The 27734-nt window shown below is 41.3% G+C and overlaps 1 protein-coding gene across 1 annotated transcript; it reads left to right on the forward strand.

The window, feature by feature from the left end:
- Window positions 1-1728: 1728 nt before the first annotated feature.
- HSD17B7 (hydroxysteroid 17-beta dehydrogenase 7) lies at window positions 1729-27712 on the forward strand. Its single transcript, XM_024751637.1, has 9 exons — window positions 1729-1866; window positions 4133-4336; window positions 7471-7563; window positions 8652-8766; window positions 13909-14103; window positions 17689-17793; window positions 18712-18768; window positions 22188-22286; window positions 27398-27712. The coding sequence occupies exons 1-9, from the start codon at window positions 1832-1834 to the stop codon at window positions 27497-27499; spliced, it is 1005 nt and encodes a 334-aa protein (XP_024607405.1). The 5' UTR covers window positions 1729-1831; the 3' UTR covers window positions 27500-27712.
- Window positions 27713-27734: the final 22 nt, after the last annotated feature.

Genomic DNA, 27734 nt, shown 5'->3' on the forward strand with positions numbered 1-27734 from the left:
TAACCTTCTCCTCTACTGTGTAGCGAAGATTGCTGCCTTGTCCTGCCTGCTGTTGGCCATACACTGTGGGGTGTCGCTCCAGGATCATTCCCTCTGACTTGTAAGGTTCCCTGTGCAATAAATCATTGATGTCTCTGTAGCTGACTTCTGGTTCTTTCTTTGGTCTAGCGACTGGGCAGTTGCAAGGATTGCAAGACTGCAGGGTGCAGCCCAACATGGGGTTAATTTTACCCCAGGACTCTGAGAAAATATTATTAAATTGTGGCCTCTTAGAATAGTTGAAAGTGGGATTAAGGATAGGAGCTGAGGGCTTCCCTGGCGGCGCAGTGGTTGAGAGTCCGCCTGCCGGTGCAGGGGGCACGGGTTCGTGCCCCGGTCCGGGAAGATCCCACGTGCCGCGGAGCGGCTGCCCCCGGGAGCCATGGCCGCTGAGCCTGCGCGTCCGGAGCCTGTGCTCCGCAACGGGAGAGGCCACAACAGTGAGAGGCCCGCGTACCGCAAAAAAAAAAGAAAGCATAGGAGCTGAGTTTCACCCAAATAATAAAGAAGAATTGATAATTTAGGAATCAAATCTTTAATAATCACATTTATTCTTTCAGTCTAATTTTATTGGTATAAGATTTATCTCACACTAAACTGATACCAAATTAATCAAAACCTCTAGGATATTCAAAAGCCAATATAAATGATCTCAGTCATATCTTTCAGAGATCATTGCTGTTTATAAATAACTAAAACTTTGAAAGAGGCTGTGAAATAAAGTGTGTTCCACAGAGTTTGATACATGATGCGCAGCATTCCTTAGTGTGGACCGGGACTGGTGATGGTCACATTGTTACCAGTCCACAATAATCCAGAAAGCTAAAGTAAGTTTTTATAGCAGTTTGGCAGAGTATCATCTGTTGAAGCTAATAAAAAAAATTGGGGCTTGTATGCCTTTTGCATTTTATTTCATTTTTCTAGTAATTTATTTTTATTGTATATTACAAAAGTACCCATCTGGGATGGCTTTGAAAAACAAAGCGGGTCTTTTACCACAAAGAGTTTGAAACACAATGAAATAGGAGGTTAGAGTACACGACCCATTGCGTCCTACGGAGTTCTGAGATTCTCTGGTTCCATACCATATTCCAAGTTTTGAAAATTGGTACTTCATGCATGATTCTACGTAAAGTTCTTAATAAAACAAATGTTCATTTTCGCGAAGATGAGTTTTTTAGAGGAGGAGGAGTCCTGGGGCAGCTGGGCTGTTAAGTGGCTCAGTGCCTGGATGGAAAACTAAGTAGATGATAGTCCCCAAACTTCAGTTCCTAGGTTCAAACCTTTCCTCTAAAATAAGGAGCTCTGGTGCAAATATCCTGAGGTCTTCCTGCAGTGAAGCGCCAATCGGAGGCGCCAGGGTATCGACCCTGTGTATACCACGAAGCCCGGACCCTATCGCTCTGCTGGGAGAACAACCCAAGCAAGACAAACGCCTTTCGCCACCGGCGCGCGCAGGGTCTGGGGCGGGACACCTGCTCCGCCGAGGGGCGGGGCGAGCAGGGTCTGGGGCGGGGAGAGCCCGGATTGGCTTGGGCCTTGGGCGACATGCGGCTCCGCCCCTCGGCCTATCTCACTCCATCCCCGCCCCCGCGCCGCGAGCGGAAGGCGGGCTGCGATGGAGGAGGGGCCCAGCGCGAAGTAGATGACGCAAAGGGAGGCGGGGCCCCGCCGGGCCCTGATTGAAGGGCTGGGGGCGCGGCCGGGGCGGGGATACGGGTCAAAGTATAATACTTGTGAGAAGCCTTGCGCGGTACCTGCTTCAGGGTGCGTGGTGATAGGGTGCGCGACCATGCGGAAAGTGGTTTTGGTCACCGGGGCGAGCAGGTGAGGGCTCCATCGCGATACTGGCGGCGGCGGCGGCGGGGTGGAGTGGGGGGGTCCGAGGGAGCAGGAAGTACCGGGCCGGGAGGACCTGCCACAGACCGACCCTGGCAGCTCCCGTCGCTGACCCTGCCTCGGTGGGGACTATGGCCGAGACCCTGGCCCACTCTTCCCTGGGTCCCCCACTGCGCGAGGTACCGGACTTGTCGGCCCAGTGAGGGGCTCAGTAACTGGTGCTTTGAATTAAACATGACAGCGGAAAGAAAACTAGAGCGCCACTAAGAGATGAGTCTCTCAGTGACGATACTGTCTGTATCCAGGGAAAGGGCGCTTCCCACGCAGACCTCGCCTCCTTCCCGTCTTTGACTTTCTCATCACTGGTAATTTAATCGTGACCAGGTTGCCATATTTTGTACTCCAGCTGTTTTTTCTGTGCTAGGCTTCTGGCCCTAGGTAAATTTCAGCGTCCACGAGCGTTAGAACACTGAGGGGAAAAATCTCATTCCATGTAACACCGTGCTAGACACCTAGTATATATACCCTTCAGAAACTCAGAGAAAAGCAACTTTTTCCTGTTAAGGCATGGAAGGAGTGCAAATAACCATACTGCCAATGAGTAATTACTCCAGGGTTGGGCATTTGGATTCAGCCTCTTCTAGTGCCTGTTTTACTTCTCATTTGCTATTAAGTGAACAGTGTGTGGAGGATGAAAGTAACCAAACCATTTTTCTAATTGCTGCATTTAGAGTTTTGGGGGGATTAAGACTGAGGATATGTTAAATGTCATTTAAAATTAGTTCACTTTCAGTTATCTGGCCATGTCCATGTTGACTAAGCCAAACCTGGCAGGTGTCTGTAATGGGCAGATTTTAGCGTGCCCTCACCTGAGTAACTTTAACAACTGGTTCAGTGCTTCCTATGTGGAAGTTGCTTAAATAAGTCAGACTTGATTTTGTGTGTTTGTTTCTTTTACAAATATTGTGATACGTGCAGTTGTATATTTGTAGTAAAGGCCTATTCTCAGGTGGGGATGAATAAACATAACTATATTTGATGCTCAGGTTACTGATGGTACTAGGCTTTTTGCCTGGAATCAGCTTAAGTCTTGGAAGAAAACCCATTTACCCCGGTTTTCATTGTTATCAGCCAACTTGGTCTGAATGCTGTCCCCATTATGTGGTTTCACAATGCTCTTTCTGAAGGAGGTCATTTATCTTTGACACTTGTACTCATCCCTGCTTCTCTCTCCTGGTACCCATCTTATATGTCCCATTCCTATCTTCTACTTAATCATGTAGAGTTCTTTCTCTTCCTGTTGTTTATTCAATCGTAGCAGTTGAGAGGGACTTATATCTCCTGCCATGTTACTTATACCTTTTCCTTGAAAGATTCATCCATTCCTTATCAGGAATTTCTGGTGCTCCTGCTACTGGCCATGATACCAACAGATAGTAGAGCCCTTGCCCTCGAGGAACTTAGACAGTGGAGTAAAACATACACACCGGAAAACACTAATAAGATGTTCTTTTCCACATTTGCTGGTGATGTACTGAATCACTTTCATGAGTGTCATAATCAGTGTAAAATGAAAACCACTGGCAGGATAAACCCTGTCTTAAAAGAAATGCTAAAGGAGAACTCTGATTTGTAGTCGAGTTATTTGGGTCATCGAGCTTTTGCAGAATGAAAGAGACACAAACGGGACAGCGTCCTGAGCCAGTGACTATTAGAGTTGGAGGGTTCCCCCTTCTTTACATAATTTTTTTTTCTTTTACTTTTTTTATTACAACATTATTATTATTTTTTATTGCTTTACAATGGTGTGTTAGTTTCTGCTTTACAACAAAATGAATCAGTTATACGTATACATATGTTCCCATATCTCTTCCCTCTTGCGTCTCCCTCCCTCCCACCCTCCCTATCCCACCCCTCCAGGTGGTCACAAAGCACCGAGCTGATCTCCCTGTGCTATGCGGCTGCTTCCCACTAGCTATCTACCGGACGTTTGGTAGTGTATAGATGTCCCAAAATGTTCATTGCAGCTCTATTTACAATAGCCCGGAGATGGAAACAACCTAAGTGTCCATCATCAGATGAATGGATAAAGAAGATGTGGCACATATATACATAATTTTTGAATTCTTTCTGTCTACCTGGGCTCCTGGTTGGGGCTCAAGCTGACAAAATCAGTCTTCTGAGCCAGGGAGAAATGCTTCTATTTGGCACCATCTCATTGAATGCATATTCTGTATCTGAATTGTCCTTTCAGTGGCGTTGGCCTAGCCCTCTGCAGGCGGTTGCTGGAGGAAGACCATGAGCTTCACCTGTGCTTGGCGTGCAGGAACATGAGCAAAGCGGAAGCCGTCCGCACTGGTCTGCTGGCCTCCCACCCCACCGCCGAGGTCTCCACCGTGCAGGTGGATGTCAGCAGCCTGCCGTCCGTGTTCCAGGCCTCCAAGGAGCTCAAGCAAAGGTATGCCTCTTGTGGATGGCTTTTCTCTCATGTGATTGTACAACACAACAGCTAATAGAATAAGAAAGGATAGGAAAACCTAAAAAAGAAATAGGTGCAGTATAAAAAGAAGTTACGCTGAGGAAATCTGTACAGAGTGACCCGTTGTTGCCTTGCCTCAGTAGCAAAATTTCATTCTCAGTCAAAATCATGACCATTCCATGAAGATTAATTTATCAGTGTATTTTGACATGTGGTCAGTTGTGAAGCTTTATGTTAGTGTAACTCCTTTGATGTTTGAATGCATTTTTTGCATCTTTCCTTCACATAAGAACTTCATTAAGTGGTAGGGCAGGTACTGACAAGTGAAGAAACTTCCCCAGGCCACTAAAAATGTGTTCATACCTGGACAGTAATTGGCATGTAATAAACATTTGATAAATATTTAGTATATGAAGGGATAGAGTCCTTGGATGTATAAATTCCCAGAAAGTGTGTACAACAAATTGCATATGGGTGCACAATGCATTTTTCTGGAGAGAGAGGGCATGCTTTTTATTAAATTCTAAGAGGAATTTATGATCAAAAAGTCAAGAACCCTGCACTAGTCCATGCTGAGTCCTAGCAATATCTGGAATAATTAAATTTAATCAGTCATTTAATTTAATCAATAAATTATTAATTATATTTTTGTAATTGAGGCCCTTACAAAGCAAGAGCTGCTTTATTTCCTTGGACAATAAAATGAACTTCAGTATACATAAGGAAGACCTTCTTGGTTAAAGCATTGGCTGAAGAATAATAGTTTGCTTTTGTTTTGTTTTTGTTTTGCGGTACGGGGGCCTCTCACTATTGTGGCCTCTCCCGTTGCGGAGCACAGGCTCCGGACGCGCAGGCTCAGTGGCCACGGCTCACGGGCCCAGCCGCTACGCGGCATGTGGGATCTTCCCGGACTGGGACACGAACCCGTGTCTCCTGCATCGGCAGGCGGACTCTCAACCACTGCGCCACCAGGGAAGCCCAATAGTTTGCATTTTATATATGTTTATTGATAGCAATTTGCATTACCCTGTTCCACATGTACAAGTTACAAAGTGAAACTGGTTTTCTTCGGCACAGTTTTCCCTGCAGCCTTAGCCCTTTGTAAATGAGGGTTTGCTCTCCTCTACTGCTGAGCTCCTAGAATTTTCTGTCACACTATCTTTCTAAAAACTGAGCTTTTCTAGGTTTCACATCTACTTTTCCATAACTTGTCTCCAAGTCTGTGAAACTATACAGTCAGTGTCCTTGCTGATTTAAAAACCTTCAAGTCGGGAGAGCAGTTATGAGTTTCAAGTCGTGTTTGCAGGCTTTCTGTCCCCAAACCTTCTCAGCCAGTTGGTTCTCTCATCCTGTTTTGTATAGATTTAGTTATTTCCTTGTTTAGCAGAATAGAACCTTCATCCTCAGTTAGTCGTAGCCCATTTCAGTACAGTTTTGAGATTTCATGTTGCGACATTCATAGTACTGACTATTCTCAACTGCCTTCAAAGGCTCAGGATAGGTTATCACAGTTTTAGTAATTTAGTGTTTAGTAAGATATTTAGTAATTCGACCCAAACGTAAGGGGGGGAGGCTGTGGGGAAGAAGGTAGCACTAAGATGATGAGTTGTCCCAGCTGCCTGTCAGCATTTAAGTGCAGCGTTGATGTATTTATTTAATCCTCAAAACAGCTCTCTTTGAGGTGGGTGGTATTATCCGAATTTAGGAAATGATGGTTGTAGTGATACTGACAAATTTGGGAATATATGACAGTGTCCAGATAGATCTCTTGCTTATACGAAGGATGTCTTGCACTTCATGGCCCAAATGGATATCTTCGACTGTGGACCTAAATTTAGAGGCGAAGAGAGCTTGAGAAGGGCCCTTTCCAGTTGGCTGAAGCAGCACCATTCCTGATGCTGGTCTTTCCACCTGTGATACTCTGTTCTATTAGATTTGTGCCGCTGAAAACTGATAAGGAATAGTGGTTCCGTTTTATCCAGAATAGAGCACTTGTGTCAATCATTTAAGCTTTCAAGGGTACTATGCCGTTTAACTGCAGCCAGACCTGAATTTGGAAATGTGCCATTTCCACTCTTTGCTAAACATTTCCTCTCCGTTCCCAGCGAGATTCGTTAGTATACTTAGATGAAAGTTTGCAAGTTAGATAATGGAACAACTAGCAATAGCTGGACCCATACTGTCTTTGTGGCTCTCATGTGGATAACCTGATGGTATCAGTATGAGCAATTTAAACAGTCAGTTTATAAGTAGAGCCATGCAGCTGTTGATTACTTATAGGATGATCAGGAAATGTGTGTGGTGTGTATTGGTAACCATGTATGATCCTGAGGTACCAGCTTTAGTAGCTGTGGCCCGTGTTGTCCTGGGTTATACGGAGGACATGGAGACAGTGTGGTGCACAGAATTCTAGGCGACATTTTGAATATTCATGGTGTCTGTAAGTGTAATGAGCACGGGCTCTACTTACCTTGAATCTAGTTCAAAAAGAATACACTTAGATCAAGGTTTATGTTGGTGAAAAAGGCTTCGCGAGTCAGCATTTCACACGTGTCCTGGAGGGAGCCTATCGGAAGCACCTTACCCCCATTCAGCTTCTCTAATCTCACTGTATTCTTGTGAGCTTTCATCATTTTATGACACAGGGCACCTGGCCATGAACAAGGAGAGGGTTCCACATGGATCTAATGCTCTAGTGGATATCTTGGCGTTCAGATTCCAGCACTGATGGATCAGATTATATAGATTTCACTTGTCAATGAGGGAAGATGTGAATTAAAAAAACTTTCTAAGAGCAGAAGGAGAGTGGGTTTAATAGAAAGCTGCTTCAGTGCCTTGTTGGGAGGACTAAGCTAGAAGGAGCATTGATCAGAGAAGATTGGACTTCAAAGCCCGTTATAGCTCTCCAAATTCTGTTTGAAGCCACCATCAAAAAAAAGAATACTCAAATATTTACCATGGCTAAAGAAAAACTGTTGAGAAAGTAATACTGATGCTTTAGCTTGCTATGGCCATCTTTTTGGTTCAGAAAGTACTTTCTGTCCTTCATAGGCCTTCTTTATTCTAGTTGCTCAAAGAGATAACTAACGATCTTTTCTTGGTTTTACTTGCAGGTTTCAGAGATTTGACTATGTATATCTAAATGCTGGGATCATGCCTAATCCACAGCTAAATATCAAAGCACTTTTCTGTGGCCTCTTTTCAAGGTAATTTCCGTCTTCTAGGTGAATTGATTAGAGGGAAGGTGTTTATTACTTTGCCTAGTTTTGCCCTCAGTAGGATAACTTGAGATGAGGGGGTGTTGAGAAGAATGAAGACAGAAAGGGCGTGTTGCAGCCATGTCATGAAAGAAGGTTTCCTCTTTGTGAGGAATGTTGCAAGTCATGATTCTTACTGTGTTCTTGGTCCCCAGGACATTCTGAGTGGTTGGACGTTTTGGCAGGTCAATTTTGGTCTGCCTGACTGTGTCTGTTAGCAAGAACATTTCAGAACTAGGCAGAATTGTCAGTGAGACTCTAATACCCAGGAAGGCAACTTGACAAGCATTTCTCAGCTGTATGCCAGGTGCCCTGACCAGTATGCTGGGGAAATGTACAGACCTAAATACCTTCCTGGGAGATTCTCTATATGCATTATTAGAGTGGCTTCCAAAAATGTTTAATTAACCACAACGCACAGTAAGAAATAAATCTTATTTTGTGACCCAGGGTACTTATTCATAAACAGATATTACTCTCACTGCATGCTATTTCCTATACTGCTACTTTTGTTTTACTTCTCTGCCATTAAACACAGCCCTACACACAAAATTCCACGCTGGTCTTGACCTATGACGTAGATCTCACAGCAAATCAATTAGTATATTCGATGCTTCAAGAATTTCTGATAATAAAACAGCCTGTTTAACTTTGTTCAGCAGTTAAAAGTCAGTGTTCAGGGGATGACTTTTTCTTCTTGGCGTAGCTATTATTTCCCGAGGGCAGCTGACTTGTAACCTGGTTTGGAAAGAGGTGACGAGAGTTTTTGCAGCAGGTTTTTGAGAGACTCAGGTTCCTATTGGTAGTATGAGCTATAACTATGTAAGTCCTTCTGTGAATTGGGGCAAGAAAGCATTTTTGCATTTGATTTAGTACTCATGATAACCCACTCTGAGAAATAGGTATTTTTGTTCCTGTTATTACAGAATCAAGGAAAATGTAGTTTTAGGGTGGGGGAAGGCAGGAGGGGGTGTCTGTTTAGTATCTTCAGTTAAAAAAGCTTTAAAAAGTCATGCAATTGTCTTCTACTGTTTCAGAAAAGCGATTCATATATTCTCTACAGCTGAAGGAGTGCTGACCCAGAGTGAAAAGATTACTGCCGATGGCCTCCAGGAGGTGTTTGCAACCAATGTCTTTGGCCACTTTATTCTGGTAAAAAGGCTTTGGGCTTAATAAGCCAACACTTAGTACTGTGATCCTAAACACTTGCACAGATAGATCACAGTGCTGTTTTGTTAAGCTCATTAGTTTATGGCTAGCATTAAATCTTCACGTGTTTAAATAGGGTGATCACTCTACTCTTTGAAGACATTGCTTAAAGCAGCCTACTGGTATATTTTTTCTTTTGACATCAGCTTTAGAAAGTAAGGTATAAACACACAAGCACCTTCAGAAACAATGTACAGAACTGAGTAAGTGCACCAGTACCGTTCTAAATGGTCTTTGAAACTGGGCTTTGCATCAGATAGGATGGGGTGACAGGGAAGCCATTATTAAACACTACTTCATGGTTAATCTTTTACTGTCTTGATTTGTGATTTTTTTTAAGCATCCAGTCTGGTGTGTCACAATTTCAGGCAACTATAAAGTTAAGCAAGGGATGTGCAACTTGTCTAGATTGTTCTGTGCTTCGGCCTCAGGTTTAATCTCATAGGACAGCTTTAATATCTAGATTCAGTAAAAGCCAGAGCTGTTGCCAGTTGCTTTTAATTCCTTGGTGCTAGAAGAACTCCTTCTAATGCTGGGTTTGCTTGCATAGAACTTGTATCTCTGACACTTTTATATTCATGATCACTTTTTTCACCTTAAACCTAATTTCCCTCAAAATTGGACCTCCTTGAGGACTAGCCTGTATATACATAATTTAAGATATACATAAACATTGGAATATTGTGAAACCACTAAAAGAAATCAGGTAAATATTTTGCACTTACATGGGATAGCCTCTAGTATTTCATTATTGAGAAGAAATAGCAGGTTGTAATTTGTATAGTGTGATCTCATTTGTATAAACAAACAAAAATATGTATCTTTACACATTGTATATACATGTATATACTATTTCTAGAGTGATACAGATGAAATTGAGAACAGTGGATACCTTTGAACTGGGGTGCCAGAGCATCAGGGATGAGTGGGAGATTCATGTTTCATTCTAGATCCTTTAGAATGAAACATGAATCTTAAAAAAAAATGTGGTATTACCTTTTCAATGACAAAAATTAGAATATAGTTCAGGATGGGATTGAATTCTTATATGGTCATGTTTTATAACTCTACAGGGATTCATTATCTAATATTTCCTTTATCTTTTCATAATCCTCTCCTCTTTGCTCTCTTTTCAAATTATTAAATTAATTGGCAATGATAGAGGGTAAGTTAATTGTTGCTGTTAATAGTCTGTTAATTTTTTGATGAATCTATTGTTTAAAAAATTAAGTTGTTAAGGATATCTAGTATTGGGGTAATCCAGGTTGGGGGAATGTCAGAGGAGAGTTGTGGCCAAAGGCACAGTTATTACAGGTGTCCTTGTGACATGACTTATCCTTGTGTAGCCTTATATAGGTAGGCCTATCAGCAGGGATTTGGGGATTGACTTATCAAGTAAAATGATAGGAAGGTTTATGATGCCTTCCACCCTCTCCAAATTAGTTTTAGGAATCTTACAACTTTTTATGGATCACAAACTTGGATTCTATGTCCAGATGTAAATGCATTATATAAATGGATCCATCCCCAGTTTGATTATAAATGACCAAACTTTTAGGGCTGTTAAAAGAGTAGAGAGAATTTCTGTAAAGTTCCAGGCACAGTGCAGTATTACAGTTGTGGAACCAGGTAACTGATTTAATCTCATGTTCATGAGTTCTCTTGATTGTGTTTGATGTAAACGCTCATTGCACATCTGGAAGCTTTCCTAGATTTTTCTTTAATAAAACTTTAGTTTTAGGATAATCTTAGATTTATAGAATTATTGCAAAGAGAGTTCCTGCATACACTATGCCCGGTTTCCTCTATTATTGACATCTTACATTAGTATGGTAGATTTGTCACAATTAGTGAACCAATATTGATACCTTACTATTAATGAAAGTCCATACCTTATTCAGAACTCTTTAATTTTGTGTGATGTCCCTTTTCAGTTCTAGCACCCCTTCTAGGATACCACATTACATTTAATAGTCAAATCTCCTTAGACTCTTCTTGGTTGTGATAGTTTCTCACACTTTCCTTGTTTTTGAAGACCTTGACAGTTTTGGGATTACTGCTCAGGTATTTGTACATGGTCCCTTGATTGGGATTTGTCTGTTTTCCTCATGGTTAGATTTGAGAAAATGTGTTTTTAGGAAGAAGACCACAGAGATGGAGTGCCATTCTCATCACATCCAATCAATATGTTTTATCAGTATTGATGTTCTTTTTTTTTTTTTAAAACATCTTTATTGGAGTATAATTGCTTTACAATGGTGTGTTAGTTTCTACTTTATAACAAAGTGAATCAGTTATACATATGTTCCCATATCTCCTCCCTCTTGCATCTCCCTCCCTCTCACCCTCCCTATATCACACCCCTCTAGGTGGTCACAAAGCACCAGAGCTGATCTCCCTGTGCTATGCGGCTGCTTCCCACTAGCTATCTATTTTACATTTGGTAGTGTATATGTGTCAGTGCCACTCTCTCACTTCATCCCAGCTTACCCTTCCCCCTCCCCATATCCTCAAGTCCATTCTCTATGTCTGCGTCTTTATTCCTGTCCTGCTCTTAGGTTCATCAGAGCCTTTTTTTTTTTTTTAGATTCCATATATATGTGTTAGTATATGGTATTCGTTTTTCTCTTTCTGACTTACTTCACTCTGTATGACAGACTCTAGGTATATTGATGTTCTTTTTGATCCCCTGACTTGAATCAGTGTTTGTCAGGTTTTTCCACTATTAAGTTACTTGTTTCTTTCTCCCTTTACATACTGTATTCTTTGGAAGAGTTACTATGTGTAGCCCACACTTAAGGGGTTGTGCTTGACCCCCTTAAGAGTAGAGTAGCTATATGAATTATTTGGAATTTTTCTGCAAGGGAGATTTGTCTATTCTCCTCCACTTAAATCTTTATCCAATCACTTATTTATTGGCCTATTATTCCTCAGTAAAACTGAAAAAAATCATTTGTTATATCCATGCAGATTCATGGATATATATTTTTCTCCTTTGTATTATAAATATTACTTTATTTTCTTGCTCAAATTATTTTAGTTTGGGCCATTGGGCACTCTTTCAGTTGGAACCTCTATATCTTTTTTAAAAATTTATTTATTTATTAAAAATTTTATTGAAGTACAGTTGATTTAGAATGTTGTGTTAGTTTCAGGTGTACAGCAAAGTGATTCAGTTTTACGTACATGTATGTGTGTGTATATATATATACACACACACACATATCTTTTTTTTCAGATTCTTTTCCCATATAGATTATTACAAAATATTGAGTATAGTTCCCTGTGCTATACTTGTTGGGTATCTATTTTTTATATGGTAGTGTGTAGATGTTATTCCCAAATTCCTAATCTATCCCTCCCCCCCGACCTTTCCTCTTTGGTAACCATAAGTTTGTTTTCTGTGTCTGTGAGTCTGTTTCATAAATAAGTTCATTTGTATCATTTTTTTAGATTTCACATATAAGTGATGTCATATAATATTTGTCTTTCTCTGACTTACTTCACTTAGTATGATAGATAGGTCCATCCATGTTGCTGCAAATGGTATTATTCCGTTCTTTTTTATGGCTGAGTAATATTCCATTGTGGCATATATATATATGTACACCACATCTTCTTTATCCATTTATCTGTCAATGGACATGTAGATTGCTTCCATGTCTTGGGTATTATAAATAGTACTTCAATGAACATTGGGGTGCATGTATCTTTTTGCAGTATGGTTTTCTCCAGATGCCCAAGAGTGGGATTGCAGGATCATATGGTAGCTCTATTTTTAGTAGAGCTCCTCCATACTGTTCTCCATAGTGGCTGTACCAGTTTACATTCCCATCAGGAGTGTAGGAGGGTTCCCTTTTCTCCACACCCTCCCCAGCATTTATTATTTGTAGTCTGGTATAAGGTGACACCTCATTGTAGTTCTGATTTGCATTTCTCTAATAATTAGCGATGTTGAGCATCTTTTCATGTGCCTCTTGGCCATCTGTATGTCTTCTTTGGAGAAATGTCTATTTAGATCTCCTGCCCATTTTTTGACTGGGTTGTTTGTTTTTTTTGATATTGAACTGTATGAGCTGTTTGTATATTTTGGAAATTAATCCCTTTTTGGTTGCATCATTTGCAAATATTTTCTCCCATTCTGTAGGTTGTATTTTTGTTTTGTTTATGGTTTCCATTGCTGTGCAAAAGCTTTTAAGTTTAATTAGGCCCCATTTGTTTATTTTTGTTTTCATTTTCATTACTCTAGGAGGTGGATCCAAAAAGATATTGCTGCAATTTATGTCAAAGAGTGTTCTGCCTATGTTTTCCTCTAGGAGTTTTACACTATCTGGTCTTACATTTAGGTCTTTAATCCACTTGGAGTTTATTTTTGTGTATGGTGTTAGAGAATGTTCTAATTTCATTCTTTTCCATGTAGCTGTCCAGTTTTCCCCTCACCACTTATTGAAGAGACTGTCTTTTCTCCATTGTATATTCTTGCCTCCTTTGTCTTAGATTAATTGACCATAGCGGCGTGGGTTTATTTCTAGGCTTTCTGTCCTGTGGAACCTCTATATCTTCGACGTGCCCTCATCATTATGGCTTTTCTGGTTTTGTTTTGAGCACATCCTTTCTGGCATCACATGATGTTTAAGACTCATCTTATGTATTTCCTATCCCGGTCTTAGAATCAGCCATTTTCCTAAGGAGATCTGTTTCCTTTTATTGGAGAATGGTATTAGAAACCAAGGTCTGGGTGCTTATTGCTGTTGAGATAGCATTTGCTTCTAGGCTCTCTCAGCTAACAGAGCAAGGATGTATCTGTGTGCATACTAACCCATTTATGTATAAATATCTGTAAATATTTTGTATGTAACCATCTGAATCTTTATTAAGCTAATCATGAGTTCACACTGATGTCTCTGACTCTAATCCCTTACCACATAGATCAGTCTAGTCTCTTCTCTTGTGTACCTGTGTCCCACTCTACCAATGACATACCTGTTCAATTCTAGTGTACATTTATATTGGTTTCAAAATTGTTATCTTGTACTCCCCCAGTATATTTTGATACATTTTTTGTTTCTTTTATGCCTCATTCAGATTCGGGAACTGGAATCTCTCCTGTGTCATAGTGACAGTCCATCTCAGCTCATCTGGACATCATCTCGTAATGCAGTGAAATCTAATTTCAACCTTGAGGACATCCAGCACAGCAAAGGCCAGGAGCCCTACAGCTCTTCCAAATATGCTATTGACCTTCTGAGTGTGGCTTTGAACAGGAACTTCAACCAGCGGGTGAGGCCTGTCTCAGTGATATGGAAATGGCAGGGCAGTGATTTCTGAACTACCACTGATTTCCTAGTAAGATGGCTGGCTTTCTAGGAACTATTGTAGTTTAGAAGATGAAATATTGTTTCTTGAGCAGGATTGCTATGAGGACAAGATAAGACATGATGAAGACTGATAGTTGGTGTATAGGAAAGTTTTAGGGCCGAGATAATTAGCTCCTGACCTTTTAGATATATGGGGGTTCACTCACCATTCCATAGTTCTTCAAGAGCTATATCTTATATAACAGAATGATACGACTAACAATGTCAGTAGTTACTGTTAAGCATTTGCTATGTTTTAGGTGCCGTCCTTTTTATCTATGTATGTCTTTTAATACCTTTCCCATCATAGTAAGGTAGGGCTGAGTATTCCCATTTTCATATGAGGACACGAAAGATTGGAGCCCTTAAGTCATTTACCCAGAAGTCACGCAGCTAGTAAAGGGTAGAGCTCAGAGTTGAGCCCACGGCTAACTTCATAGCTTGGATTTTTCCCACTAAGCCATGCTGCCACCCAGTGTTTATTATATCTGATGTTATAGGACAGTTGGTACTTAGAAAGCCTTCTGGAGACTGGTGACCTTTGGTGAGGCTGCAGAGCTCTGTCTCTGTGAGGACCCGGGTTTTGAGAGCAGCTGTTGTCAGTCATGCTGGCTCCTTGTGTCCTCTGTGGTCTGGAACTTAGTGCTTCTTTGTGTGTCTCTCTTGCCCAGGTCTAAAATCTTAACTGGAAATCTCTGGTCTTTCCCATGGGCATTTTCCTTTGTTTGCTTTGACTGTGTTTTTTGAGTGTGGGACTGGGGAGAAATTTAATTCCACTAATATTTACAAAAGACTGACCATTTTTAGGGTACTGGCTCAGGCTCAGAATCGAGGAGGAAGGAAAAATAAAAAGACAGTGCAGAAACTATCTGCCCTTAAGGGACGTTCTTTGATCACACTTTAGGTACAGCAATCTAAGCCTTACGTAATGGTCTAGACCTGGTTGATTCTGCAGTGGAGACCTTCATCAGGTGGAATTCTCACTTCTGAGAACTGGCTCTTGGAATCAAGCCTCTTAGTGAAGAGGGTGGTATAAAAGTAGAAGCTATGAGCATATTCTCTAGAAATGCATTTGAATCCTTGCTTTGTCACCAGCTTTGTAAACCTGGACAAATTATTTAATCTCCTTGTACTTCAGTTTCCTTATCTGAGAAACAGGGATAATAATAGTGCCTGCCTCAGATTTGTTGGGAGGCTTGAATGATGGGATTGGTATGAAGCAGTCACAGCCATGCTTTGTGCTCAGAATGTGTGTGTGTGTGTGTGTGTGTGTGTGTGTGTGTGTGTGCTTGCGTGCGTGTGTGCATGTGTCTGCACACATGTGGGTGCGAATGCGTGGGGGGTGGGAGGGTGTGTGCTTGTGTGCATGCATACGTGTGTGAGTGTGCCTATCCACATGCACACGTGTGGGTTTTTTTGGTGTGTGCATGTGTATATGAACGTGATTGTATATGTGGTGTGTGTGCTTGGGTGTGGGTGTCTGTGGTCACGTGGTCTGCACCTGTGTGTGTATGTGCTTATGTGTGTTTGTGTGTTGACTGTTCTTATTATTTGAGCTCAGTGTGTTGGTCCAGTTGTGAGCCTCCTCCTAAGATTTCTTGAGATGTTTAAAAACTTGTCACAACTGCTTGTCCTCTGGAAACTCCCTTTTAGGGGTAAGGTCAGAGTGGATTAGCTTCTCTTTTCATAATAAGCTCTAGGATTTTGCTTGTCTCAACTGTCAAATAAGTTTTGGGATTTCATCTTTTACAGAAAAGGGAGATTTAGCTAATGCTGCCACCTCCTAAAATCTGTGTGATTGTTTTGCAGCCTGTGATTTTTTCTCCTTGGCTTTTATGAATAGAGAAGTAGCTAATAAAGAACTACCTCCCTTTGAAGGCTTGTATGACTGGAAATGTTGTTAGGTCTGTACAAGCTACCTGAAAGGCTAACCATCCATGAATGGCCCCTCACACAGGCCTTGTGGAAGTACTCAGGGTCGTCACACACATTCCCTAGGATTAAACATGTGGGGTGACTGTAGTCTTGGATAAGACGGCCTCCTTGCTTGTTTCTTTTGTTGCTTAATGTCAGAAAGTTGTATGTGTTGGAAGCCCTGAATTTTAGTTCACAGATGTCTTCATTTAGGGCTGAAAAGGCCCTAACTGTTCCTGGCTAGTTCCCAGAATAAGAAATTTTCCTTAGCTATCTTTGGGGCAAAATATTCTTGGGAAGAATTTTTGGTCTCTAAGACTCCTGACTTTTTTCAGAGGACTGTTGGTAAATCAGGGGGACTCTCGGGGGCTGGATTATCCGTGTCAGGTACCTCCAGGCCCTTGCAGCACTGAATAAAGGAAGAAGACCTTCCAGCTTTTGATGCTCAGGGTACTTTCTGTCCACTGAACTGACTGTGCTACACTGGCATTTTCTATTTTTGTTTAAAAGAAAAATAATAAGATTAAAAGTAATAAAAATATGAATTAAAATGGTCAACATCAAAATAAGGTAAAATGCAGTGAAAATTAAACCAAATAAACTAGTAAAACAAATCCCAGTGCTCCAAGGATTACTAAAGACCACCCAGGGCCTCTTCTATTACTAATACGTGTCGTATGTTAACTGGGGCTCTCTTTATAGAACAGATCTTTCTAAAATGATGAGTCCTGGGCTAAGAACCTGATTTAGAGATCTTCAGTTGGAGGATGTCTTTGAGGAACCACACACAGCCCTCATTCCTCTCTGATGCCAGGAGCTCCCAACTCAAGCTGGAGATATGGACCTTCTATACCTGCAGGGAAACAGACACAGTTGAGGTTTAGTTGTCTGTATTTACTAGATCAGAAACTTCTTGCAGGCAAAGACTTTACTGTGTATGTCTTTTTTTATCTTAACTGCTTATTATTTTTTTTTAACATCTTTATTGGAGTATAATTGCTTTACAGTGGTGTGTTAGTTTCTGCTTTATAACAAAGTGAATCAGTTATACATATACACATGTTCCCATATCTCTTCCCTCTTGCGTCTCCCTCCCTCCCACCCTCCCTATCCCACCCCTCCAGGCGGTCACAAAGCACCGAGCTGATCTCCCTGTGCTATGCGGCTATTTCCCACTAGCTATCTACCTTACGTTTGGTAGTGTATATATGTCCATGCCACTCTCTCGCTTTGTCACAGCTTATTTTGATTGGTCAACTGACCTTCAATTAAGCTAATAACATGGAAAACTCAGGTAACCAGGTCCTACTTTTCTCGGCCAGCTTCAAGCTTGGTTATTCTTTGTTCTCTAAGTTTCTTGAGAATAGAGACTTTATCTTACTATTTCTTGCACCCTGAGTGCCTCTCATAGTGAGTTCTCAGTACATGATTCTTAAACTGAAATGGTCTACCCAGCTTCAAGGACAACTTAGAGCATAAATCCTTGATGCCCTGGCTTGCTGGCTCATTTGTGTATCTCCTTTATTAACTAGCACATAGGTGACTCAAAGTATATTGAATTAAAATTAATTGCTACCCCTCTTTGTGTTCCCAGGGTCTGTATTCCAGTGTAGCGTGCCCAGGTACGGTGTTGACCAATTTGACATATGGAATTATGCCTCCCTTTGTGTGGATGTTGATCATGCCAATCATATGGCTGGTAAGTGATGAACACTTCTTGTCTTAGTTTACTTAAGCTGTTCGAGTTGGAACCAAAAAGTTGTGTTTAAGGGTTGGGAAATAAGAAATTGAATCTAAAGGTGGCAGAATTCCATTTCATTCAAGGGTTTTGACATTACTTAGCATGTAATCTCTGCTTCATACTACCTGATATTCCGACTGTACCACCATCTGAGTGTCCACTTTTCTATAAGGGAATGTTTCTTTGGTCATGCACCATAGATCCCAAGAGTTCTATGATTATATAATTTTGGGAAACCTGTGTTCACATATTATTGAGACGTATATTATGTCTCAGTAATATGTTATATACGTCTCAGAGACATATTAATACGTCTTTTGTTACCCAAGCGTCATTGACTAGAGACGTTTCAATATTCATAACAAATTGCTGGCTACGGGCATTAGTTTCTGCAAAAATCCCCTGGTCAATAACGAGTTAAACGATATCAAACTGGATTTCTCTGAGCTTTTAATCTAGTCAGATGCATTAAAAGTTCCCCAAAAGTGTATGATTGTGCATTGTATGATCATAGAATCGTGTTTTTGCTTGTTTGTTTTGTATTTTGAGCATCTTGCAGGACCAGTGTCCTCCAGCACACATTAGAAAATGTTGCTTTTAGGAAATGTCCCTCCCTTGTAGAGCTCAGGAAAAAAATATCCCTCCATTATAGCAGGCGGAGAAAAACGATGAGAAGGAAATATGCCTTCATGTTAACAGTGGTTGATTGGAGTAATGGAGATTAAGTGATATTTCTTATTTAGATTTCTTTATCTTTTGAAACTTAAAAAATGCTCTGTAATAAGAAATGCAGGTTGTCTTTTATTTATATTTAAATGAATAATGCTTTTGTGACTCTAAACCACCACGAAATGACTATGGTTTTCTTTTTCTTAGTTCCGCTTTTTCGCCAATGCTTTCACGTTGACACCATACAATGGAACAGAAGCATTGGTATGTTACTAGAGTTTTAATATATTGTATTCACTTCACAGATGTAGACTGTAAGTTCACTGGTTTAAAAACAATCTTAACAGAAAAGATAAGAGAACAAGCTCTGAATAATCAAGGTCCTGTTTAGGACTAAGTTCTGAACATTAGGAGTGAACTTTGAAAGTTTAGTATGTTTCATGGCACTGGATACCATGGTTGTGGGGACAGCACTTCTGTAGAAGCAAAATACATGAGCAGCCGGAGGAGAGCACAGCGTGGAATACTGCAGCGGCAGGCAAAGCAAGACGGTGGCTGGGCAGTCAGTGTGAGATTTCCTGTGGAGAAGGTGTGTTTCACGGGTCAAGAGTAGAGGCAAAGACGTCCAGCTCCATTTCCTTATGGGAAGGTTCTCTTTGTTAATATTCGAGAATCGAGTTGTTACTTTATTAGAAAACAAGTTCGTTTCCTTAAATCGCACATGTGTGGATTGCATGTGTTTCCTCATCAATGGCAGACATTAGTAATGGATCATAATACTCTGTTCTGTTTACATAAATGATGTCTCGGAGTGTTTTTCAACTCAAGGCCCAAAGACATCCACTACTAATGGATCAGAATCATCATACAAGATGAAATTTATTTGTCCTCTGTGCTTTACACCATCTGGTTGAAATTCTATTGTATAAAAGTCAGTTCTGTGTGTGTGTGTGTGTCTCCCTCACTCCATTTAGCTCCCTCAGGGTCTTTGCTAGGCATCTTGAAAACCCGAGAGCCTAGCACTGTAGTGCTCATACTTAACAGATTCTTAAATCGTAGCTGAATTGAAATTAAGGCAAACGTTAAGGGAATTGACTTGGCACTCTTCTTTTGGTAAACATTGCAGAAGCAAATGCATTGATTGTAGAGACACACAGTAGAAGCAAGTACTTTTAAACTCATTTTAATGATTTCTTAATGTATATGTCAAACTATTTAAGATAATGAATAGTCCTTTAGGGCACTCATTCTGCACATTTATGTCACTGAAAATCAAGTCTAGAGGTCAAGTATATATTGAGTGTCGGTGGTGTGGAAATAGAAGTCAAAATCTAGTTAGAAGTCAAAATAGTTAGAAGTTCCTAAGGAGCTTAGAGTCATGTTTAGAAAAAAAGAATGAATAGAGAAAATAGACAAGAAAGTAAGACGTTCTGTCATCTGGTGGCAAGTACTGGAGGAATAATCAGAAAGGAGGATCACAGTGGGGCTGGACTAGTCGGAGGAGGCTTTGCTTGCTGAGTGGGGCTTAATCCGGGCTCTGAAGGATAGGTTGGATTTGGATGAGATGAGCAGCATGACCCGAGTGTCACAGTTTTAAAAGTTTGTTGTGACCCTGCTGTAATTTCCTTCAGTGTGGATGGGTAGGACGTAATTACCACTTAGTGATGGTTATATATGCTGGTGGATGCAAATGAGGGTTTGAGCACACCACATGTGTAGCAAGAATCTCTTCAATCTTTGGATAAGTTTTATCTCCTTAAATGGTTTGAACCTGAGTGGCCTAAAGCACAGTGGTTAAGAATGTGCTATATATAATTCTATTACTATAGAATTATAGTAATTCTGTTCAAATTCCATTTCTCCAGTTTCTGGCTGTGAACCCTTGGGCACATGTTTTTCACTCATCTAAGCCTTTTACTATTAACTATAAAATAGGAATTATAGGAGTCAATGAGAGAAGGCTTATTGTAAAGGATTCTGTGTATTTCAGCATTTGAGATTTTAAAGAAGACCATCTTAATGAAAAAAGTATAGTTCTGGCATGTGAACTGACAGATCAATGGAACAGAATAGAAAGTTGAGAATAGGCCCATAGCATACTGGGATTTGGTATATGATAATGATGGCCTTCCAAAACAATGGGGAAAAGATGGTTTATTCAGAAAATAATAGAATAGGATCTTTTCTTCTTACCTTACTGTCAAATAAAATTCTAGGTAAGTTAAAAGATCCATAAAAATTAAAATATATAGTTACTAGAAAAAAATACGGGGGGTGGGGCACTAAGATCCTACAGGCTGCTTGGTGCTGCCAAAAAAGAAAAACAAAAACGGGGAAGTTATAAAATAATTTAAGAGTGTGGAGGCTTAGCTACACCCAGTAACCATAAAAGAAAAGACTGAAAATTTTGATTTAATAAAAGTAAAAAAATTTTACATGACTAAAATTCTCACTACACATATACTCGAAAGAGTAACCACAAAGTGGAAGAACACCTGCTACTCATACCATAGATAAAGGGTTACATTTTCTTAATATCTAAGGAGCTTCAACAAATCAAGAAAAACAACCTATTGGAACAATAGGCAAAGGACATGAACAGAGAGTTTTGAAACTGTTTTAATCATATGAAAAGATGCCTAATCTTACTCCTACTAAGAGAAATGCGAATTAAAACTATAATGGAAAACTGTTTTTCAACTCTGATTAGCAAAGATTAGAAAGTTTGATAATGTACTATATTGACAGTGGTCTAGGGAAATAAGCACTCTTCTACATTGCTGGGGGAGAGTAGACTCCTATAGCCTCTATCAAGGACTCTTTGACAAGATCATTCAAAATAATAAACACACATACCCTTAACCCAGCAGTTCCATCTTTGATATTTATCTTATAGATGTACTCAAATTTATATGGAATGATGTATTCATCATTTATCACAGTGAGGTTTGTAATAGCAAAAACTGGAAAGAACCTCTAGGTCTAGCAGTTGAAAACTGATTATATAAAGTATGGCACATCCATGAAATGGAATACTGTGCTACTTTAAAAGAGAATAAAATTTTCATATACTGATTTGAAAGTATCTCCAAGGCCTATTCAAGTGAAAAATGCAAAGTGTGGAGTAGTGTGTATATTTTGCTTCCGTTTGCATAAGAGAAATGGATATGTATGTTTTTAAGCAAATAGATTTCCTTAGAAGAATATACAAAACAGTAGCATGAGTGTTTGCTTCCAGAGAGGAGAACTGGGTGGCTAGAAAATTGGGGAGGAAGACTTTTTACCACGTACATCTTTTGAAAGTTGTACGTGTGTGTGCTTATCTATTAATAGAATATCACATCAGTGACCCATACTTTACTGTGGCGTGAGCTGAGTATCCACTCTGAATAAGCTCCAGACCACATGCCATGAACTTTAATCTGGGGATTAAGAGAAGAGATAGCTAAAATATGGTTTTTTGCTTTAAATAAAAATTTCACAGGATGCTATTAAGCAGGCTGCCCTACTGTCTTCCTTCGAATTATAGTAGTGGTTCATGAAGGCATCACAGTGAGCTGATGCTGTTCAGGAGGACTTTTAGAATTTGTCTGGGGCTCTGTAAAGTGCTGATTGTACATCCCCTCCAGCCTCACTCACCTTGGGCAGAAGAGAAGAATCACTGACACCCTCTTCTTTTCCAGGTCTGGCTTTTCCACCAAAAGCCCGAGTCTCTCGATCCTCTGGTGAAATATCTGAGTGCCACCACTGGCTTTGGAAGCAATTACGTAACGTCCAAAAAGGTAAATGTTTCCTTTGTTTCACTGAAGAGGTTGCTGCTGGGTTCCTGACCAGCCCTACCAGCTGCCCAGCTTCTCTCTCCTGGGGCTCCCGTCTCCGCTCGCTGGTATCACATGGGCCTGTTTTCATTTCTTTCTGCTCTCTCCTGCCTCTCAGCCATGGCACACCTTCTCTCCACCTAAACTGCTCTTACCCTTCTTTCTACTGATTCATTTCTACTGTTTAAGATCACAGCTTTCACGTGACCTTTTACATCAGGTCAGATGCTTTCATGCTAGGCTTTTTTGACCTCTTATGCCAGTTCTGTGTAGTATTCATTCAGTAGCGGGCCCCCTTGTCCAAGGATAAGCTCCATGAGGAGGGGGGGATTGCACCCCCTTTCCTAGCATGTTCCCTTGCACATGGCAGGTGCTCAAGAAATGTGTCACAAGTTGGATGAAATATAAAGCATCTTTCTGAGTGAAGTTAGCTTCCCTTTGAGTGTTCAGTTCCACTTATGACAACTGTTAGCTTTAATAGACTGGTGTTTTGAAGAGGTACGGGATGGAGTTTGGGAAAAAAATGAATGCTGTGTTTTGTAGACTCTGTGTAACCTAAAATGAAATTAAACATAGTTACAGGAGGCTTCCCTGGTGGCCCAGTGGTTAAGACTCAGCACTCCCAATGCAGGGGGACCGGGGTTCGATCCCTGGTCAGGGAACTAGGTCTCGCATGCCACAACTAAAAATGATCCCGTATGCTGCACCTAAAGATCCCACACGCGGCAACGAAGATCCTTTCTGCTGCAACCAAGATGCGGCACAGCTAGATAAATAAATAATAAAAATAAACATAGTTACATATTAGAAAAATGAAAAAAGTTTTATTTCGACCCTGTAAGGATTAATTTTGTTATTGTTGTTGTTTTTTGGCTGCATTGGGTCTTCGTTGCTGCACGTGGGCTTTCTCTAGTTGCGGCGAGCGGGGTCTACTCTTCCTTGCAGTGCACGGGCTTCTCATTGCAGTGGCTTCTCTTGTTGCAGAGCACGGGCTCCAGGTGCGCGGGCCTCAGTAGCTGTGGCTCACGGGCTCTAGAGCACAGGCTCAGTAGTTGTGGCGCACGGGCTTAGTTGCTTTGAGACATGTGGGATCTTCCTGGACCAGGGCTCGAATCCGTGTCCCTCGCATCGGTAGGTGGATTGGTAAGCGGATTCTTAACCACTGCGCCACCAGTGAAGTCCTAATTTTGTTGTATTTTTGTCATGAGTAAGGTTTACTTTAGCTTCCCATTTTTCACTGCCTATCTTATTGTGAGGAGCAATCGGCATAAAATAAACTTAGATTGAAGCAAATAAGTTAGCTAAGTCAGAGTCAAAATTGTCAGTGATCTTGTCTATGTCAGTAGCTTGAGGTCTAAGGGGAACCAGGATCTCTGCTTCCCGTCGTATACGTTTACTGAAAATGAACCTATGAACCTCCAGTGTTTCCCAAAATACCTTTTGTGGGATAGTTCCTTGAGAAGATTTGCAGAAAGCAGTTTGTCAGCCAAGTAAATTTGAGAAATGCTTCATATTATATGTCCCTCTTTCAGAGACATGCACAATGCACATTAACCCAGTAAAGGCTTTGAGAAGTTGATACAGTTAAGAAATATGCGTGACGTGTTTCATCCTGCTGCTTGCAAGCTATTCTTGATTATACAACTTTTTCTTTTCTCTTTAAATTTTACATAATGCTTAACATCATCCCAAAGAACACACTTTGGGAACTCTGTTGTAAACTAATGAGCTTACTTTTAGGCCCTCAGAATTAGTTTGGACTTACTATCTATTGATCTCGAAGGAATAACTGGTTTACCGAGGGGAGAAAATGTTTAATTCTATAAACCAAAGTATTTTATTAGCATTTCATAGAAATGCATTGCAGAATGTTTTTTTTTTTAACATCTTTATTGGGGTATAATTGCTTTACAATGGTGTGTTAGTTTCTGCTTTATAACAAAGTGAATCAGTTATACATATACATATGTTCCCATATCTCTTCCCTCTTGCGTCTCCCTCGCTCCCACCCTCCCTATCCCACCCCTCCAGGTGGTCACAAAGCACCCAGCCGATATCCCTGTGCCATACGGCTGCTTCCTACTAGCTATCTACTTTACGTTTGTTAGTGTATATATGTCCATGCCTCTCTCACGCCCTGTCACAGCTCACCCTTCCCCCTCCCCATATCCTCAAGTCCGTTCTCCAGTAGGTCTGTGTCTTTATTCCTGTCTTAGGCAAGAGGGAAAGAAAGGAGGGAGGGAGAGAGGATGGAAGGAAGGAGGGAAGGAAGGAAAAAAGACAAAGAAAGAAGATACAGTAAAATAAAAGTATAATAAATTTATTGAATTAAAAAATAATTATTTAGGAAAAAAAGGCACGGATAGAACCTTAGGACAAATGGTGGAAGCAAAGCTATACAGACAAAATCTTACACAGAAGCATACACATACACCCTCACAAAAAGAGGTAAGGGGAAAAAATCATAAATCTTGCTCTCAAAGTCCACCTCCTCATTTTGGGATGATTCGTTGTCTAAAGGAGGGAAGGAAGGGAAGAAAGAAAGAAAGAAAGAAGGTAAAGTATAATAAAGTTATTAGAATTAGTTATTAAGAAAAAATTAAAAAAAAACAATGGACGGATAGAACCCTAGGACAAATGGTGGAAGCACAGCTATTCTGACAAGATCTCACACAGAAGCATACACGTACACATTCACAAAAAGAGGAAAAGGGGAAAAAATCATAGATCTTGCTCTCAAAGTCCACCTTCTTAATTTGGGATGATTCGTTGTCTATTCATGTATTCCACAGATGCAGGGTACATCAAGTTGATTGTGGAGCTTTACTCCGCTGTTTCTGAGGCTGCTGGGGGAGATTTCCCTTTCTCTTCTTCATTCTCACAGCTCCCAGGGGCTCAGCTTTGGATTTGGCCCCGCCTCTGCGTGTAGGTCACTGCAGGGCGTCTGTTTTTTGCTCAGACAGGACGGGGTTAAAGGAGCCACTGATTCGGGGGCTCTGGCGCACTCAGGCCGGTGGGAGGGAGGGGCACTGCGTGCAGGGTGGGCCTGTGGCGGCAGAGGCCGGTGTGACGTTGCACCAGCCTGAGGCCAGCCGTGTGTTCTCCCGGGGAAGTTGTCCCTGGATCCCGGGAACCTGGCAGTGGCGGGCTGCACAGGCTCCCTGGAAGAGGGGTGTGGATAGTGACCTGTGCGGCACACAGGCCCCTTGGTGGCGGCAGCAGCAGCCTTAGCGTCTCCTGCCCGTCTCTGGGGTCCGTGCTTTTAGCTGCGGCTCGCGCCCGTCTCTGGGGTCCGCGCTTTTAGTCGCGGCTCGCGCCCGTCTCTGGAGTTCCTTTAAGCAGCGCTCTTAAACTCCTCTCCTTGCGCACCAGGAAACAAAGAAGGAAGAAAAAGTCTCTTGCCTCTTCGGCAGGTGCAGACTTTTCCCCGGACTCCCTCCTGGCTAGCCTTGGTGCACTAACCCCTTCAGGCTATGTTCAAGCCGACAACCCCAGTCCTCTCCCTGCGCTGCTCCGACCGAAGCCCGAGCCTCAGCTTGCGGCTCCGCCCACCCCGGCAGTGAGCAGACAAGCCTCTCGGGCTGGTGAGTGCCGGTCGGCACCGATCCTCTGTGCGGGAATCTCCCCACTTTGCCCTCCGCACCCCTGTTGCTGTGCTCTCCTCCGTGGCTCTGAAGCTCCCCCCTCCGCCTCCCGCAGTCTCTGCCCGCGAAGGGGCTTCCTAGTGTGTGGAAACCTTTCCTCCTTCACAGCTCCCTCCCACTGGTGCAGGTGCCATCCCTATTCTTTTGTCTCTGTTTTTTCTTTTTTTCTTTTGCCCTACCCAGGTACATGGGGAGTTTCTTGCCTTTTGGGAGGTCTGAGGTCTTCTGCCAGCATTCAGTAGGTGTTCTTTAGGAGTTGCTCCACGTGTAGATGTATTTCTGGTGTATCTGTGGGGAGGAAGGTGATCTCCACGTCTTACTCTTCCGCCATTTTCCCAGCACTGCAGAATATGTTTTAACCTTTGATTAATTTTGGAAAGTCAGCTCTCTGCTCTGTTTAAAGGTTGGGTTGAACTAAAGAGAGCTATAATGTGTTTTCCAGTTACAACATGAAAAAACACTAAGATGATTGAACGAATAGAAATATTTTTTCCAAAATGTTATAAAGTTTTCTTTCATTTTTTAGCCTTTTAGCTTCATGAAGAAAGAGGCTTTTTTTTTTTTTTAAGTTTAGGCTCTATGTTGACTTAGAAAGAGATAAACACTTTATAGGGGCTGAAAGTTTGCTTTTACATACAGTGTGTAAGTTAAAATTAGATTTTCTACATAAAACAGAAGAGTGTAAAATAATAGTGGATTAAACAAGATAAAAGCTTAGGTTTCTTGCATGTAAAGTAGTTTGGAGAGGCAACCTTAGGCTGGCCTGGCAGCTCTGCAAATTGTCAGGTGCCCAGGTTCCTTCTGTCATCCCTGAGGTGTGGCCCTCATCCTTATAGCTCAGGGGAGCAGCATGGAAGAAGGGAGAAAGAAAGGGGTGCCCCATTCCTTTTAAAGAGAGTCCTGGATAGGTACCATACAACACTTCCACTTACATCTCATTGGCCAGAACATGGTCACCTGGTACCACTAACTTCAGTGTAGGCTGGAAATGTAGTCTTTCATCTGCAGGGCAGTGAGCTCAGCTAAGATCAGGGTTCTTTTACTAAAGAATGTGGATATTAGGAAGTAAGTAGCAGTTGGAATTTTAAAAAAAGTTCTTGATTTTCCTGTCTTGGCCTTTTTTATATCACAGATGTTTGGTGTCTTCTGTTACTAGGTACACAGCAGTTAGGGGAGACAGCAAAGCTTAGATCTTTCAGTCTTGCTATTTAAGGGAAGCATCAGTTGGCTTGGTGAGTGTTGGAGTTTGGATGGAGAGTTAATGTGTCCTCAGGATTCCTGACATTCCCCACATGGCTGCCACCACAGCCCATTCCAACTGGCCCTATTTTGGGTTCTCTTACCTGTGTTATTTAAATGGCTCCCTTTTATTCAAATACTATTCATTTCATTTTTCCTTCATAGTCATCCCTATCTTTGTTTCTTTTCCAGATAGACCTAGATGAAGACACTGCTGAAAAATTTTACCAAAACTTACTGGAACTGGAAAAGGATATTAGGGTCACCATTCAAAAAAGCAAAAACCAGAGCTGAAAATGGTGCTCTCTGAGCACCATTTTCATGCCTTCTCTGGATTCTGGAGCACCTGGGTTTCTGAGTTGGATGGTGTGCATTTGTGGTAAACTGTGAGTTCTGATTTTCTCTTTGTTTCAGAATTACCTCTATGACTGTGTGTGTGTTTGTGCGTGTGAGAAAAAGATTGATAAAATATAATATATTCTTAAGAATGGTGTTATATCAAAATTGTCCTAAGTGTCCATCATTGGAT

The sequence above is a fragment of the Neophocaena asiaeorientalis genome, unplaced genomic scaffold (genome assembly GCF_003031525.2).
Source record: "Neophocaena asiaeorientalis asiaeorientalis breed wild unplaced genomic scaffold, Neophocaena_asiaeorientalis_V1.1 scaffold156, whole genome shotgun sequence".
Taxonomy (NCBI): Eukaryota; Metazoa; Chordata; class Mammalia; order Artiodactyla; family Phocoenidae; genus Neophocaena; species Neophocaena asiaeorientalis.

What these genes read in the sequence shown, in the direction of transcription:
- HSD17B7 (XM_024751637.1), top strand. Translation starts at nt 1,832, where the DNA reads ATGCGGAAAGTGGTTTTGGTCACCGGGGCGAGCAG. An exon ending in TTGGTCACCGGGGCGAGCAG is followed by an intron (nt 1,867 to 4,132) that starts GTGAGGGCTCCA and finishes TTGTCCTTTCAG; the next exon opens with TGGCGTTGGCCTAGCCCTCT. An exon ending in TTCTGTGGCCTCTTTTCAAG is followed by an intron (nt 7,564 to 8,651) that starts GTAATTTCCGTC and finishes CTACTGTTTCAG; the next exon opens with AAAAGCGATTCATATATTCT.